Source organism: Beta vulgaris, chromosome 5 (assembly GCF_026745355.1).
Source record: "Beta vulgaris subsp. vulgaris cultivar EL10 chromosome 5, EL10.2, whole genome shotgun sequence".
Taxonomy (NCBI): Eukaryota; Viridiplantae; Streptophyta; class Magnoliopsida; order Caryophyllales; family Amaranthaceae; genus Beta; species Beta vulgaris.
In genome coordinates, this window is record NC_079206.1 from 50,945,314 (window position 1) to 50,962,366 (window position 17,053).

Here is a 17,053-nt window from a genome sequence, read left to right on the forward strand (position 1 = left end):
TTTTGGTAAATAATGAGCAATAGTTGGCGCCATTAAAATTAATCAAAAGTTGAGACAAAAAATGGCAGAACGATCATGATTGGAATCATTTTCCATCAAAATTTCCTTGTTTTTGTAGGTAAGTTGAAGTCATTTACAAGTTGGTTGTTGATAACTCATTTCCATTATACATGGGAACTCTTGAAGACTTTGATGTCCACCTTTTTTGACCAATATAACCCTAATTAGAAAAGAAAATTATAACACCTACCACCTCAATTCGAAGGGAAAACCTGCAAATTCGAAGGTGCGCATGGCACAAAATAGTACTGTTTTGTTATGCCAATAAACATTTGCAATATTGGAATGAACATTTTTGGGACCCACCCCTCAATTTTTCTTTGCTCATCTTTTTCACACCATGTGCATTGTAAACCAATAAACATCTAGTTTATTTCAATGGACATTGTAATATAATGAACACACGCTATTGTTGATTGAACATTTGCAATTTCAGAATGAACATTTATGAAAATTTAGCAATAAACACAATCTTTCTGTTGAATGAACAATTGCGATTTTGGATTGAACATTTTCGACTTATTCCAAAATTAAGTATGTTTACGAATTTTCAAAATTCAAAATTGCCGCTAATTTTCAAAATTCAAATTTCAAGGCCTTGTTTGGTTGACATCCAATTGCCTAGGAATTGCAAGTTCCTAGGAAGTGTAAGTATAAGTAGATGTTTGTTTAACTAGAGCATAGGAAGTAGAACTTCCTAGGAAGTTCTACTTCCCACACAATGGGGGAAGTTGCTTACCTAGTTTCCCCTAGGTAAGTGCCACTTCCCATGGGAATTCCATCTTCCCATAGTCTACCAAACAATTTTGCTTACTTCCTAGGAAGTGAAATTTCATGGGAAGTGAAAAATCAAGGGAAGATCAACTTCTCAAGTGCAACCAAACGATACCCAAATATGTTTGAAATTTACTATACTATTGGTTCAAATTGTTAGTTTGTTCACCCAAGTTCTGCAAAAATGTTTTTCTAAATTACTTAGATGTTCATTGTGATGAATATTTATGTTGTCATTATTATTCTTTGTAATGTACAAATATGATTATGTAATGAACAACATACTATCTATAATGGATAACCCAACTGAATAGTTGTAAAGATGGTTAATTCAAAATGTAGTGTGTCCAAAGGTAGAAATATAACCAAAATAATACAATATGTCCTATATGGACTCAAAAGTCTTACAAAAGAACTAAACACTATTGAGTTCGTTAGGAATGTATTCTTGCTTCCGAGTTTCCTCCCATTTTCGATTGATTTGATCTGTGAGATCTTGACATCGTACCGTATCATTAGTTGTCTAAACTAGTCGAATTGAACTAATACAAGAAATGAAAGAGCATTAGTTAAAACGAAATTATTCAAGTTTATAATACAATGAACATAATCTTTCAAACATACAATTAACATATTTTAATAATACAATAAACATGCTTCGAGACACAAAATAAATATATGACCAAATATAACGAGCATGTGACTAAAACGAACATGTTAGTAATACAATAAAAATCGGCCTAAAAATGTGCACCTTGTACTTGTTAAATAATACAATAAACATCACATAATCATACAAATAATATTTGAACAAATATCACACATTTATAGACAAATATATGATAATTAATCCATCATTAATTCATATCATTCTATTAAATATCTTACAAACACATAATGAACATATGACTAAAATGTGACAAACATCTGATCAACTTGTGTTTCAGCTAACATATGTTAATAGGACAATGAACATATATGTGTCAAAGACACAATAAACATATGAACAAGTATACCTAACATCTGAACAAACACATAATAAATTACTTCCTCCGTTTCAAATTAATCGCAATAGTCAACATTTTGCACTATTCACAGTATGTACTTTGACTAAGATTTGAACTTTATACATAATGAAAAACATAGCCAGGTGGAATCTTGTTAGATTTTCGTCTCATTAAATACTTTCGTAGTATCAACTTTTTATAATTTTTACATACATATTATAGTAGATATTAACCGTCAAAGTTATGTGTCGACAAGCGTGAAAAGTGAATTGTTGCGATTAAATCGAAACAGAGGAAGTAAATGGCTAAATATAATAAACATATGATAAACATGAATTAAAAGAATACATTATAATAATACAACGAATATATATTTACAGTTAATGAACATTACCTGGTTTTTGCTGCATTTTTTCCCTTGAAGTCGAACTTGTTCATCCCCTTCATTCATTAGACTCTCTCTTTCGTTCATTGGGACATCAATTGTAATGTTGTTTTCATTTTTTCACAAACCACCATCAAGATCTTCACCATAAAAGAAGAAAAAAACGTAAGTGCAAAATGTAAAAATTTGTTATATTTTCGTATCAAATAAATAGATCTAATACCTTATGTTGTTGATTTTGCTTTGCGACTCATTGTATGCATATTCATGTACGAAAATTTTGCAAGAAAATAAAGAATTTGAAGAGTTTGATGAAAGAGGTTAGAGAGAAGTTAGAGAGATGTTGGAGGATTTGGGAAGAAGAGAGAGAGAAAGTCTATGAAAATTGGTGTGGAAAAATGAAAGTTATGAATTCAATAAATAAGTTTTATCTTTTTCGGTGTTTATTGGAGATCAACAGATATTCCTTTCCTGGGTCGTTGGTTTAATTAATCAGCGTTTTATGTTTTGCTGACATGCGTTTTAACCCATGTGCATCTTCCTCTACATACATATCCATGCGCACAATTGACAAATTGGGGAAAATCGATCTAACAAATAACAAAACAATTATCAGTCATCCTTCGACTTTGTACCTATATCATACATATAAGACTAGTTTTAAAAAGAGGTAACACAAACCTCCTCTACTAGGAACTACTCCATCCGTCTCAAAATATAATTCCCATTTTCATTTTGGGTGTCCCAAAATATAATTCCCATTTCCATATTTAGTTACATATTTTTTCGTAATTTGTCTAGAAAAATCGTGTACTATCATTTATTTGCTTCTTAAATTTTGGTTTTTCCTTTGTTTATTCAACCAAAATGTTACAATTAATGCTTTTTCACCATTTATTTTTCATTCTCTCCTAAAATCCTCTTTTCCCATATAATATTTATTTAAATAAATAAAAAATCTTTACTATTTCTCTTAAATTCTACTTGCATAAATTACAGTAAAAAAAGAAAAATAAAAACTATATTTTAAGACGGAGGGAGTATGAAACACTATCTTACTAGGCTGGGGCCATCATTCCGGAATTAGACAAAATCAGAAGGCGCATATTGCAAGAAACCTTCTGCACATTCGTCATCAGTGAGCTCATTTAACTTAAAGAGTTCCAATCGAATTGTGAGCAGTGTACTAGTTAGTTCCTGAACTTACGCTTTCAGTTGGTCACTCTCACTCACTTCCTTTTTTCTCACAAGCAATAACTTCTCGTCTTCTCCCATCATCTGATTCAGTCTCTCGCAACCATCAGCCTTTGGTAATTGATAATTCAACCATCAGGTACGCCATATATTGCTTTCCTGTGATTTTAATTAGTTACATATGCTACTATCTTTGTTTGTTTGATTCGTTTGTTGGATAAATTGTACTGCCACAACTATATTTCATACTGATTTTTCCATCTGAAACTAGACATTCTTATCTGAAAGAGGAGTTTTTTTTTTTATCTTCAATCAATGAGGAACATGTTTTACTTAATTAACAACAAAGTCATAAGATACACATAACAAAATTCTTCTTTTAACAATTGCTAGTTTTAGACACGGTCATAGATACACGTACACACTAATTTGGGTGGCCAAAGAGATACACTCATACACCGCCACTTTCTCTTCGTACCTGCATGATAAAGTACTTGGCTAAATCGGAAAAACTTTTATTTTTGATTTTCTAAGTCCCATATAACATTTAGTTAACATCAACTTCGTCTTTTTTGGAACACTTACGCTTAGCACACTTATTAAAGAAGAGGAAGGAGACTAAAAGAAATGATAATCTTTACTTTTTGGATGATGAAAGAGGTAGAAAGGATATATATGCCGAAATAGGAACCTATTAATTTATTTGGAAATTTACTTTGATTTGAAATGGATAGGGTGCATGATATTACACTAGTTATAGATATGGTAAAGCACATGTATGAGATCTATGATTCTCCCAACCTACTTCCTCCGTCATTAATTACGGCTATATTGTTGTGGGTACAAGTATGTAGGAGAGGAGCGTTTGGTGAAGACTACAACTTTATGGGAAAATGACAATTTTTTTAGTGTTAGATAGGAAGATGACAAAATGGGGAATTTTGGTATGGTAGGTCAAGGTTATCGAATAAAGAAATGTAGTAAGTAAAAAGAGAGATTTATTTATGGAAAATCTAACAAGTGAAAAAAGACGGAGGGAGTAATTAAGAAGAAGAAATATAGAACCAGAACACCATTAAGGAGAATTCTGCTTAAACATAACCTTCTTTTCTAGTTATAGTGTTTTTTGTTGTACCAAGTAAGTATTGGCCCAGTGGTGATGGGAACTGGCTTTGGTAAGGACGGACCTGTGTTCGAATCCCCGCAACACCCTTGGAAGATGAATGGAACCTAACCACCCCGAACTTGGCCTCGATGTAGCCCGAAGGGTGAACCGGGTGCAAACACCAAAAAAAAAAATAGTGTTTTTTGTTGTATGCAATTCCATAGTTTGTTGGCCATTGACATGACTGAACACTCTCATTAGTCTCATAACATAAACTGGATACTCTATTAAAAAATTATTGTTGGAAAAACCAATACGGGACTATTCATATGGGATATGTAAATACTATTATACCCTGTAGAAAACTGGGAGCAATATGATTCCTAGTCTATTTATTAATGCTCATGTTCTAATGTTAATTTGTCTGGAAACTGTTTACTTCTTTTTGTGATATGTATTCTCCCTTAGCTTTAGATGTTAAACTTGAAACCTATTTATCTGTTTCTTTAGTCTGCCCCTCTTATGGGACACATGTGTAAGTGGGATTAGAAATGCTCATTGTTTGTTGACTTGAGAAATCGTGTGCTTACTAAAATCCTAGTATGTGATTGTTCCAGTAGTTTGTTCTAAATCCTTGCTTATAAGAACATTATGTTACAGAACCAACTATTATTCTGTAATGAACAATGCTAAGTACTCCTCGGCAATTTTTGACCAGTCCAACACTGTTATGCAAAGATATCAAGATTAATCCTTTTTGAAATGTTTTGACCTATTGAATGTTGCACTATGCAGTAAAGATGGTGAAGTGTCAAGTACCATGGGTCTACAGCTTAGCTGCATTGTTAATCCTATCTTGTGAAATTATAAAGGCGCAAATTATCCAAGATGAGACCATGATCAAATCAGCTGTTTATCTGTCACCCGAGTTTGTTATGAAACCTGGTACAGTGATAAACCGTTTCTATCACAACATCGACTTTCCTAGAGGTCATATTGGCATTAAGAGTTTCAATGCTGAAGTAGTTGATGAGGATGGAGTTCCAGTCTCCCTTCAAGACACTTACCTCCACCACTGGCTGGTTGGGAGATACTATGTACGTATAGGTTCTGAGGATAAAGGGCTTAGCAGGAATCCAAATTCTCTTGACAAGTCAGATTTCATGTGGGTCAGAAACACAGGAGTGTGCGAAAATCTTGGACAGTATTTTGGATTGGGATCTGAAACCCGGAAAACAGCCACACACGTGCCAGATCCTTACGCAATAGAGGCTGGTAATGCAGCTGAAATACCCCCAGGGTATGAGGAGAGATGGATTTTGAATGTTCATGCTATTGATACTCGAGGTGCGGTAGATAGGTTGGGTTGTACTGAGTGCAAGTGCAGTCTCTACAATGTTACTATAGATGAATATGGCAGACCCTTAAGGCCAGATTATGAAGGAGGTTTGCTATGTTGCTATGATCAGACACAATGTAGAGTGAAGGAAGGTTTTACAAATTCACCGAGAAAGTTGTACCTGAGATACACTGTCAAGTGGTTTGATTGGGTTGAGTCACTTCTCCCTGTTAAAATTTACATCTTTGATATTACTGATACTTGGAAGACATCCAACGGGAAGCATGACTGCAAGGTAAGTTTTTTTCCTTCCTAGTTTCTTTTAAGGAATTTTCACCATTTACCTCCGAGGTTTGAGATAATTCATCATATAACTTGACTTTTCGTTTTTCTTATTGCCATACCATTGATTTTGACAAAATGCATAGACACTAAGCTACAATATAATTCACCAATTACCCTTAATTACCAACTGACGTCAACTATTTTTAGCATATAAACACGAATATGCTCCCAAACTTATGAAATAGTGTAAGAAGCTGAAAAGGCAGCAGCTTCTAGGCGTCCAGTAACATCAAACAACCTAACGTGACAGTTGATGTTCGTTGTTTAGTAAAGGATAATTGGTAAATGGTTACGACAAAGGATATATGGTGCATTTGTCTTAAGGTAGGCGTATATGGTGACTTTTCTTGAGCCTGATGGGCAGGTGGTGAAAATTCCCTTGTATTCAAACTTTTTTGTGCTTCAGTCTAGCATTTAAACCAGTTTGAATGCAGGATGTTTTTATGTCTCTTAAACTCTTTTTTTCTTTTTTTTTTTTAAATATTTCCTGCAGGTAGAGTATGAAATCAGTCAATGTGATTCATCTACTGTGTCAGCTAATGGATGCATCGACACCAAGAGGATGAGCTTCAATATGCCAAGAGGTGGAAATGTTATTTATGGAGTTGCCCATCAGCATTCAGGAGGAATAGGTTCAGCACTTTATAGAAAGGTGAATATGGTGATCTATCTCTAGTTCACTAGTGCCCACTGTCATTTCTCGTTTATATAAGCTATGAGCATGTTTTATATGAAATGTTCTAACGTTGGCAATGAAAACAAGAAACTATTTCAGTTACATACTGTTTGTTATGATGGGTGAGGTAATGGATTTTGTTCCTTGAGGGAAATCATTTCCACCCTGTTAATACTCTCCTCGGTCCTCAACCCTATGGTAACACATTACTTTAACTTCCTCAACCTCGCACATAAAATTGTTTCCTACTTGGTGGGGTTAAACACCCAATAAACGGTAATAATTGTTGCAACTATTCCTTCCCTTTAATTGATTTTATTCCCTTCCCATGAGTTGAGCCAAACATGCGCTATATGTGTCTTCTATGGCCTTACATACTCTATGCTTTATTGTTCGTAATTTGGTACGTGGACTTACTTTCTTAATGAAATGTTTTTTAAAAATTGAATTCAGGATGGACGGGTAATTTGTTCCTCACTACCATCTTATGGGAAGGGAACTGAAGCCGGAAATGAGTCTGGATATATTGTAGGAATGTCCACCTGTTACCCTGATCCCGGCTCTATCAAGATATATGATGGAGAGACCCTGGTTTTAGAATCAAATTACAGCAGTTCTCGAAAACACACTGGAGTCATGGGCCTTTTCTACATTTTGGTTGCTGAACAATTACCAACCCAGAAATCACTCTCATTGCTCTAATTTCTGTAAGATTTCTCTGCTCTTCAATTCACTTTGTGTTTATGCACATAGTTCAGAAAGTAAGCAGATGGATGCTGCTTGGTAGTGGAATCATAGACCACTTCTTATTGTTAAACTGAGTTTATGCATATATGTTGAGAAAAGGCCTCATTTATTTCAGTACTCAGTAGGAGTGTACTGGTGGGAGTAGTGGGTGCAGTATAAATCATGGTCTGTAAAGTTGTCTGTTGTCTGTTATGATCATGTCTTTTGTCTGGTAGCTGACCAGCTGTCCTTAGTTAATTGGTCTTGTCCTAATGACCTAGGGATTCTCATTTTACAGCCGTCATATATATAGTGACTGCTTGATATTGTAATAGACAGGATGAATGAATGAAAGGAGAGAAGAAAGAACAACCTCAGAGAGAATTAATCTTGCATTCATGGTTGATTGAGTTTTATGACATGTTTAATATTGTCATCATGGTATCAGAGCAAGGTTAGTATGCAGTTCCTTACTCACTCAATCTGTTAGCAAGACTTCTAGTAAGTAATATTATCTCTCGTTTTTAAATGTGTAAAGTTTGAATCTTTAGTAGATAAAAGTTGCATCTTTAGCCTTGAAATATTTCTCTGCCTAGTATAATCTCTCTAGTATTAAAAGGATGGTTCCTGGGATAGACTCAAGTAGTCCATTATATCTCCATCCCTCTGATGGAAGTAATTCTGTGAGTGTGGAAAAGCTTGAAGGAGCTTCCAACTACAGACCATGGAAGAGATCCATGGAGATAGGGCTAGCCTCAAAAAGAAAGCTGGGATTTGTCACTGGAGTGGTTAAGAGAGATAGTTCAGATGCTGTAAAACAGGAGGCTTGGGACACCTGTAACAATATGGTAATATCATGGATATTAGGGAGTGTAAGTGAATCAATTAAAAGATCCATAATGTTTCTGAATACAGCAAATCTTATATGGAGTCAGTTAGAGCAAAGGTTCACAGTTGCAAATGGGTCTAGAAAGTATAAACTTAACAAGGAGCTGTATGAAAAGAAGCAAGAAGGAAGAAGCATCACTGATTACTACACAGATATGAATGGATTGTGGGAAGAGTTAGAGAATTTGAAGGAACTTCCACCCATAACCACTGTGAATAATGAGATAAGTGCATTTCTGAAAGCTCTCAATGATCAGCAAGAAGAACTGAAGCTTTTCCAGTTCCTCAATGGTCTTGATGAGGGATATGCAGTTCAAAGAAGTCACTTGCTCATGATGGATCCTCTTCCAACATTGAACATTGCTTGCAGCTATCTCCATCAAGAAGAGAGCCAGAGAGATGTGCTCAAACCTGTCAAGGAAGAGATGGAGTCAGCAGCTATGATGAGCAAAGGAAGTGATGTAACATGTGCTGAGTGTGGGAAATTTGGGCACAGCAAAGAAAAGTGCTGGAGAGTAATTGGGTACCCAGCTAGACACCCAAAGGCTCAGAGAGATCAGAAAGAGAAGTTTAGAGAAAGTGGAAACAACAGTAGAGGAGGAAGGTGGAATAGAGGTGGCAGAACCAGTAGGGGTGGTAGAACAGCTGCAAATGTAAGAAGTAGTGGTGAAAGTAGCAGTGCAAGTGGAAGCACCTTTACTGCACAACAGCTAGAACAGCTGATGAAAATGCTACCTACTCCATCTAAGGGTGGATCCTCTGATACAGAAGATGAAATGGAGTATAGCTATGCTGGGATGGTGAGTTGTAACTTTGCTGAAACAGAGGGAAATGAATGGATAATAGACTCAGGTGCATCTGACCACATGACTGGATGCAAGGAGATAATGTCTGATGTTGTGGAATGCACCAGAGACCAGAAGATAAATCTTCCTACTGGTGAGACATCTCTAATTTCTCACAGTGGAAATGTGAGGCTGAGAAATGGAATCTTGCTGAAGAATGTGCTATACATCCCGAGCTTCAAACACAACCTTCTCTCTGTTCAAAAACTCTCCAAGGATCACAATATAAAGATAGAATTTCACTCTGAGTTCTGTGTGCTGCAAGAGAAGAAAAACAAGAAAATTTGTGGTGTAGGGAAAGCACTACATGGGTTATACTACCTAGTAAACCTTCCTGTGAGCAAAATGATAAATGAGTGGAGAAAAATGAGTGAATTGGAGACATTGAAGGCAGGGGGAGATGAGAAAAAAATGACAGCAATGAATGTGAATACAGAATTTGAGGTGCCAGCAACTCTAAGCAATGTGCCTAATGTGAAGACAACCACTCTATGGCACTGGAGGCTAGGACATGCTCCACTTAAGAAAATTGAGAAGATCGAAGGGTTGAAAGGGTACAAGAGTGAAAGAGAAGATGATGTATGCATAACTTGTCCTCTTGCAAAGTTCACAAGGCTTCCATTCACAGTGAGCAAGTCCAGAATGGCAGGGTGCTTTGACATGATCCACATGGACATCTGGGGACCATACAAGGTGCCCACAAGAATGAATCACAGATTCTTTCTCACCTTGGTAGATGATCACAGCAGGGTGACTTGGATACACTTGCTGAAACACAAGTCAGATGCCTTTAGTGCTATTGAAAATTTTGTGAACATGAGTAGAACTCAGTTTGGAAAACAGGTGAAAATGTTTAGGTCTGATAATGCTATGGAATTTGATGACAAGCAATGTAGACCATTTTTCAGCAAGCTTGGAATTGGGCATCAAACATCCTGTGTGGATAGACCTGAGCAAAATGGAAGAGCAGAGAGGAGACACAGGAACATACTGGAGATGGCAAGGGCTCTCAGGTTCCAAAGTGGCTTACCTTTGCAATATTGGGGTGATTGTGCTATGTGTGCTGTACATATCACAAATAGACTTCCTAGCAAAGTTCTGGGTGACAAAACCCCATATGAGGTACTTCATCAATCTTCTCCCATCTACACTCATTTGAAAACATTTGGTTGTTTAGCTGTTGCCTATAATCCTAGTAGGAAGAAAGACAAATTCAGTGCAAGGGGTGTACCATGTGTATTTTTGGGGTACCCCCAGTCACAGAAGGGATACAAGTTACTTAATCTTACTAACAATGTGATTTTTGTTAGTAGAGATGTAAAATTCTATGAAACCATATTCCCTTATAAACTGTTCCACAAAAACAAACAAACTGAACCTGTGAGTGATGTAAGGGTGCACCCTAGTCCTGATAGTGAGGATGTGAGTGAAGGAAATGATGAAGAGAATGTGGAACATGAGAGTGAAACAATACCTGTGCCTCAACCTGAAGTAAGGAGGTCTACTAGAGCTCATAAAGTTCCAGGGTGGCACCAAGACTACATAACTGCCAATGCTCTCACCCTTGCAAACACAAAACCTACCCCTGTTCACAAAAACATCCACATTAACACCAGCCCTACCTTCTCCTGTTTCTTTTCTCAAACCAGCCACCATGATGAACCTAAACATTACAAGCAAGCCATTAGTGATCCCATGTGGGTGAAGGCAATGAATGAGGAGTTGAGTGCTCTAGAGGAGAATGACACCTGGAGCATCACAACTCTACCACCTGGTAAGCAAGCCATTGGATGCAAATGGCTGTACAAAATAAAATACCATAGTGATGGGAGTGTGAATAGATACAAGGCTAGACTGGTGATTATGGGAAATAGGCAAAAATATGGGATAGACTATGAGCAAACTTTTGCTCCAGTAGTTAAGATGGCTACAGTGAGGTCCTTACTTGCTGTTGCATCCATTCAGAATTGGCACCTACATCAAATGGATGTTAAAAATGCCTTTCTTCATGGTGATTTGCAGGAAAATGTGTATATGAAGTTTCCTCCAGGATACTATGGTGCAGGAGCTAGGGTTCAAGTGAATCAGAATGATGTGAGTAACAAGGCTATCATGAGTGAGAGAGTGTGTAAGCTCAACAAATCACTGTATGGGCTCAAACAAGCACCAAGACAGTGGTTTGCTAAGCTTAGCACCACCCTTAAAAATCATCATTTCACTCAGTCCAAGTCTGACTACTCTATGTTTGTGAAAGGAAGTGGAGAAACTCTTCTTGTAATACTGGTGTATGTGGATGATTTAATCCTTGCTGGGCCAAACATTCAGGCTATTCAAGAGACTAAAGATGTCCTAAGCACCTACTTTCATATGAAAGATATGGGAGCTCTTAGGTACTTCCTTGGAATAGAAGTTGACCAATGTAAAGATGGGATCTTCTTGTCTCAAAGGAAGTATGTTATGGACTTGCTAAAAGACTATGGAATGCTGCAGTGCAAACCTCTCAAGCTTCCTATGGACTCTCATGTAAAGCTCACTAGTGGGGAAGGTGATCCCATGCCTCATGCTGAACCCTATCAGAAGCTGGTAGGTAAGCTAATCTACTTAACACTTACTAGGCCAGATATAGCCTTTACAGTTCATGTCCTCAGCAAGTTTATGCATCAACCTACAAGCATTCACATGCAAGCTGCTAAGAGAGTATTGAGGTACTTAGCAGGGAGTCCTAGGCAGGGTATTCTACTTGCTAACAACTCTAGTGTTCAGCTCCAAGCCTACTGTGATAGTGACTGGGGAGGGTGTGCTTCCACTAGAAGGTCTACTTCAGGATTTTGCATCCTTCTTGGGAAATCTCCTGTATCATGGAAAGCAAAAAGACAAAGTGTGGTGGCTAGAAGTAGTGCAGAGGCTGAATACAGGTCAATGGCCCTAGCAATTTGTGAAGTTATGTGGTTAAAACAACTACTGAAGGACTTGGGAATTAAGTCCACTGGGACCACTCCTCTACATTGTGACAATCAAGCTGCCTTGGCCATAGCTGCCAACCCAGTTCACCATGAGCGCACAAAACATGTTGACATTGACTGTCACTTTATCAGAGATAAAGCTGAAGATGGTGTGATCAAACCCACCTACATTTCTTCTCAACAGCAGCTGGCAGATGTTTTTACCAAGGTTCTTCCCACACAGCAACACCATTTTCTCCTTCACAAGCTGGGAGTTCAGCCTTCTCCTCACTCTCAGCTTGAGGGGGAGTGTTGAGAAAAGGCCTCATTTATTTCAGTACTCAGTAGGAGTGTACTGGTGGGAGTAGTGGGTGCAGTATAAATCATGGTCTGTAAAGTTGTCTGTTGTCTGTTATGATCATGTCTTTTGTCTGGTAGCTGACCAGCTGTCCTTAGTTAATTGGTCTTGTCCTAATGACCTAGGGATTCTCATTTTACAGCCGTCATATATATAGTGACTGCTTGATATTGTAATAGACAGGATGAATGAATGAAAGGAGAGAAGAAAGAACAACCTCAGAGAGAATTAATCTTGCATTCATGGTTGATTGAGTTTTATGACATGTTTAATATTGTCATCAATATATCATTGAACTCAATTATATGTTCTAATGTTCTATCAAGTATCAACTAATTGTTGATTCTCTTATGTTTTTCCACATATAGCTGATTGAGAACGTGTATGTCCGTTTCGTGCTTGGACAAGCCACTATCAGGGTACTCCAGGTGAAGTTGGATTTCGATATAGTTGAACTTCTCTCCAGAATCTGATGTATGATGTATGCGTAATAAATATAGTCCTTTTCCTAAACGATGATGAACTCTAGATACTTTTATTTTGCCTATATATCTATAAATACTAGTAGTACAGAGTTTAAATATGATAAATAATTTTGCAATTTTCTGCATTTAGCTGTATCTTAAAGCTTTTATCATAGTAATCAAGCAATACTTCCAGAAACGCTGGATAGTGGATACCATATGCCAATGTATACTAATTTAAACTTGCATGAAATTACCCAAAATTGACAGTAATTCTTCAACTTAAATTTATTTTTTCCTAAGATGCACCAGATTTTCCTAGACCATTGAGAATCATACTAGCTTCCTTAAGCTTTATTTGTTGCTGATAAGACAGGTTCATCGCTCTAGAAGTTGGTTGACTTTGAAAGAAGAAACACAGATCATTCTTAGGGGGGGTTTGGTAAGAATAAGATTAATGGAAACGGAATGGAATGGATTTTGATAAGGAGGAGAAATGAAAATAATAACCGTTACCTTTAATAGTTGTTTGGTATCCTAGCGGAATGGAAACAATTGAGAGGTTTATGATTGAGGAAGGAAACGTGATTTTTTTCCACTAGTTTCATAAGGGTAACAAATGGGGGATTATGTTTCCCTCCGGTAACGGTATTTGTTACTTAACACTCATACCAAACAATTAGAAATGGAAACGCTTATTTGAATCCGTTTCCTACATCAAAAGTTTTCATACCAAACACCCTCTTAATGTGGTTTACAATTTTAATATATAGAAACTAAATTTTACAAATCTCAGAAATACAGAGTAGAAGAAACATGCTATAGTTTAGTAGAGCATAAACAAAACATAAAGATGGCTTTAGCAACTAAAATTAGTGATTAGCCATGCAGAGTGCAGACACAGTATTACCTAAGGAGTAAGATCACATACATGTATTTTTTAGTACGTGAGATAAAGGAGCATTAGCAAGCTAGCTCCTACTATTACAAACAAGTGAAAAACACAAACAAATAAGAAAAAACTGGAAGAAAGGCGTTGCCTTCCCTTTGCCTTGAAGACTTGCCTTATGACCTTGTTGGTTCTGGTCAAAAAGTTTACATCATCTTGTTTTTTTTTTTGTATCAATCCAATCTTCCGAAATCGATCATCTTCATACCCAATACTCGATTAGACAATCGTCTTCTTCTTCATCTCCTTCTTCGTTCGACATGATCGAGATCTTCGATTCTCAGAGTGATCTAAGTGGTGAATATCATGACAGAATGAGGGAATTTTTCCATACTTGACATGGTGGTACTAGTTTATATATAGGACTAGTGTACCAGTAATGGAAGATGTATGTACATGCAGAAATATGGTCCCCTATCTAGGCATTATTCTCTAATTTTTATCATACAATTAGATCCAATTGTGCTGGATTATTGATGTTTAAAATTCATGTTAATTCTCCCACTAAGATGGGTTTACCTTAACTTTATAGACTTACAAGAATAGCATGTGGGTTCCAACTTTGCGCACAAAAAGAGGTCAATATGCCCAAAGAGTTAAAGAGAATTAGCTACTACTCTATGTGTTAGACAACAGATCATTTGGATTGGGAAGAATATTATTGTCAATTAAATAGACATTTTTATGCCATTCTTTACTTTGTTGATTATACTACAATTTTGCAATGGATTTGAACCGCCCACTTCTACCTCTCTGCCCCCCGTTAAGGAGTGGGAGAATCCTTGCTTTTAGCCACTCATCTTTTGCAAGTGTAAAATAGTGAGGAAATAGTATGTGGATAGATAGGTTCATTTAGCTTAGTTATTGCACTAAGGGCCTGTTCTTTTCGGCATAAAACAGCTGAATTGAACTGAACTAAACTGAATTGAACTGAATTGAATTGAACTGAACTGAAATGAATAGTGATATGTGAGTGTAAAAGTATTGTCAAGAGCTGAGCTGAACAGAACTGATCTGAACAGAACTGATCTGAACAGAACTGATCTGAATTGAATTGAACTGAATTGAACTGAATTGAACTGAACTGAACTGAAAATAAGGTGGGGAGAACAGGCCCTAAGGCTTGAGTATATATATAGGGAAATTAATTCATACAATATGAAAGCATGCACTCCTGTGTGAGTATGTGACATGTTAAAGATTTACGGATACAAATTGGGGTTTATACCGTCCTAAATTTGATACAAATGATTAGTCTTATATTACATTACCTGAACTGAACTACAAATACATTACATGACTTGATGTAGACTTTAATTGAAAGTTACTTGATTCAATTGGTCCTCCCCTCGAAAAATAATATGATTAATAAAATAATTCAAATAAGTTAACTAATAATAGACCAAATGACCCATACAATTGACATAATAACTAATAGATCTGAATCTTAGTACGTTGGGTTAATTAATTCGAATACTATTGGTTTTAAAATAAGTATTGTTTGATCCCAACGTTAACAATTGGTAAATTGCAATCGTGTGGCTTTAAACTTAACCAGACATGAACCGCTTGACAAGTGTATTGGTTGATGATTTATTGATCAGCGTGTTAGTTTGTTCATCTAATTCTTAAAATGTCAAAATATCATTGTGAGTTTTTTTTGACTATTTTTAATAAGAAGGATAAAAGGATAATACCAATAAGTAAATAATATTACAAGACTATTTATAACAAATAAAAAAATCTGTAATGAATGATTCCCATAACTTGTTATCAAACCCGTGGAATACACGAGTTACATCATCCTTTAAATTGAAAAACAATTTTTATTTTTTTTTAAAAGAAATTTCATTAATTGAAGGCCAAACGACATCTACAATAGGTATTAAAGAAAAACAAGATACAATTTAAACAAGGTTAGATCAAATTCGTTTTCGAAGAAACTACAATGAACCAGATCGAATAATACAGTGCAACCCCCTTGTATTTGTTGAATCAAGCAGCTATTGATGAGAAAGTCTATCATTCTGACATAGTTTGGGAAGAACATTCTAGATCGAGCTACATGTTAACCGCATCCGATATTCCCATACTTTCATGTTGAGTCTTGAAATTCAACCAATAAGAACAATTTCTCATACCTAAAAACAAAAAAACTATACTCACAACTCCATAGGGGAGAAGGAGATCCCCACAACAGAGACTAAAAACCCCATGTCAGAGTTTGAAAAAATCTCATAAAAAGATACTAATTTATTCAACAAAACAAGAAAAGGAACTAAAAACTGAAAGTAAAAGGAAAAAAGTGGCTTACCATGGATGAAATTATTCATGGCATCATGAAGAAGGGGTAGCGGAGGTTAGAGTTTTAGATAAAAAAAAACAATTTTACTTTATTTCCTAGTTGGAGTAGCAACGGAAGTTGAGGAAATGAGGTGAAAGAGTGACAAGTGGAGCCTTTTCTAGGTTTTTGGATACACAAATTTTTGAAAAAGACGGTGTTACATTGGTGTTAATGTGAGACCAATTGATGTAATGCTAACAGCGGAATTAGTTAAGCAGTTGGATCTATTAGTTATGCTAGTAAACCATCACATTTTCCCTCAATTTATATTTTTCTTATCCTCTACCAAGGTCCAACCTCATTTCTCTCTCTTCAACCAACCCTTATTTCTCTCTCCTATGCTCGTCTCCTCTACCAGCTCCCATTCCTAGAAAATGATCATTTCTCTCTCCTATGCCCGTTTCCTCTACAAGCTCTCATTTCTAGAAACTGGTCATTTCTCTCTCTTTAACTCTCTCATTTTTTACTCCCATTACAATAAGTTCTTACCATTTTCAACCCAAATATTTTTTTTCCATTTTCTACTTTGCTTCTACTTTTCTTTGTTCTTTTTCCATTTTCTATTCTTGCTTCGTTTTTATATTTTATTCTTCTTTATTTTCCGATTTTAGGGTTGTTATTATTCCATTTTCTATTTTTGTTTTGGTGGTGG

The 17,053-nt window shown here is 36.1% G+C and overlaps 1 protein-coding gene across 3 annotated transcripts; it reads left to right on the forward strand.

The window, feature by feature from the left end:
* The first annotated feature begins 3,376 nt into the window (after positions 1–3,376).
* On the forward strand, positions 3,377–13,254 carry LOC104885143 (hypothetical protein). Of its 3 annotated transcripts, XR_007274221.2 has the most exons (6): positions 3,377–3,559; positions 5,321–6,159; positions 6,703–6,861; positions 7,339–7,592; positions 7,947–8,065; positions 13,013–13,254. XR_007274221.2 is itself a non-coding variant. In XM_010669852.4 (5 exons), the coding sequence occupies exons 2-4, from the start codon at positions 5,326–5,328 to the stop codon at positions 7,585–7,587; spliced, it is 1,242 nt and encodes a 413-aa protein (XP_010668154.1). In that variant the 5' UTR covers positions 3,378–3,559; the 3' UTR covers positions 7,588–7,592; positions 13,013–13,254. The 3 variants fall into 3 exon arrangements, 2 of the variants coding, with proteins under 2 accessions (XP_010668154.1, XP_010668152.1); XM_010669852.4 differs by lacking the exon at positions 7,947–8,065 and having other exon boundaries at positions 3,378–3,559; positions 5,326–6,159; XM_010669850.4 differs by lacking the exon at positions 7,947–8,065 and having other exon boundaries at positions 3,379–3,559.
* The last annotated feature ends 3,799 nt before the right edge of the window (positions 13,255–17,053 follow it).

Bases quoted from the DNA above. Each gene is read 5' to 3' on its own strand.
- LOC104885143 (XM_010669852.4), top strand. From the start codon at position 5,326: ATGGTGAAGTGTCAAGTACCATGGGTCTACAGCTTAGCTGCATTGTTA. The intron at 6,160-6,702 runs GTAAGTTTTTTT...TATTTCCTGCAG, and splicing joins ACGGGAAGCATGACTGCAAG to GTAGAGTATGAAATCAGTCA. The intron at 6,862-7,338 runs GTGAATATGGTG...AATTGAATTCAG, and splicing joins GTTCAGCACTTTATAGAAAG to GATGGACGGGTAATTTGTTC.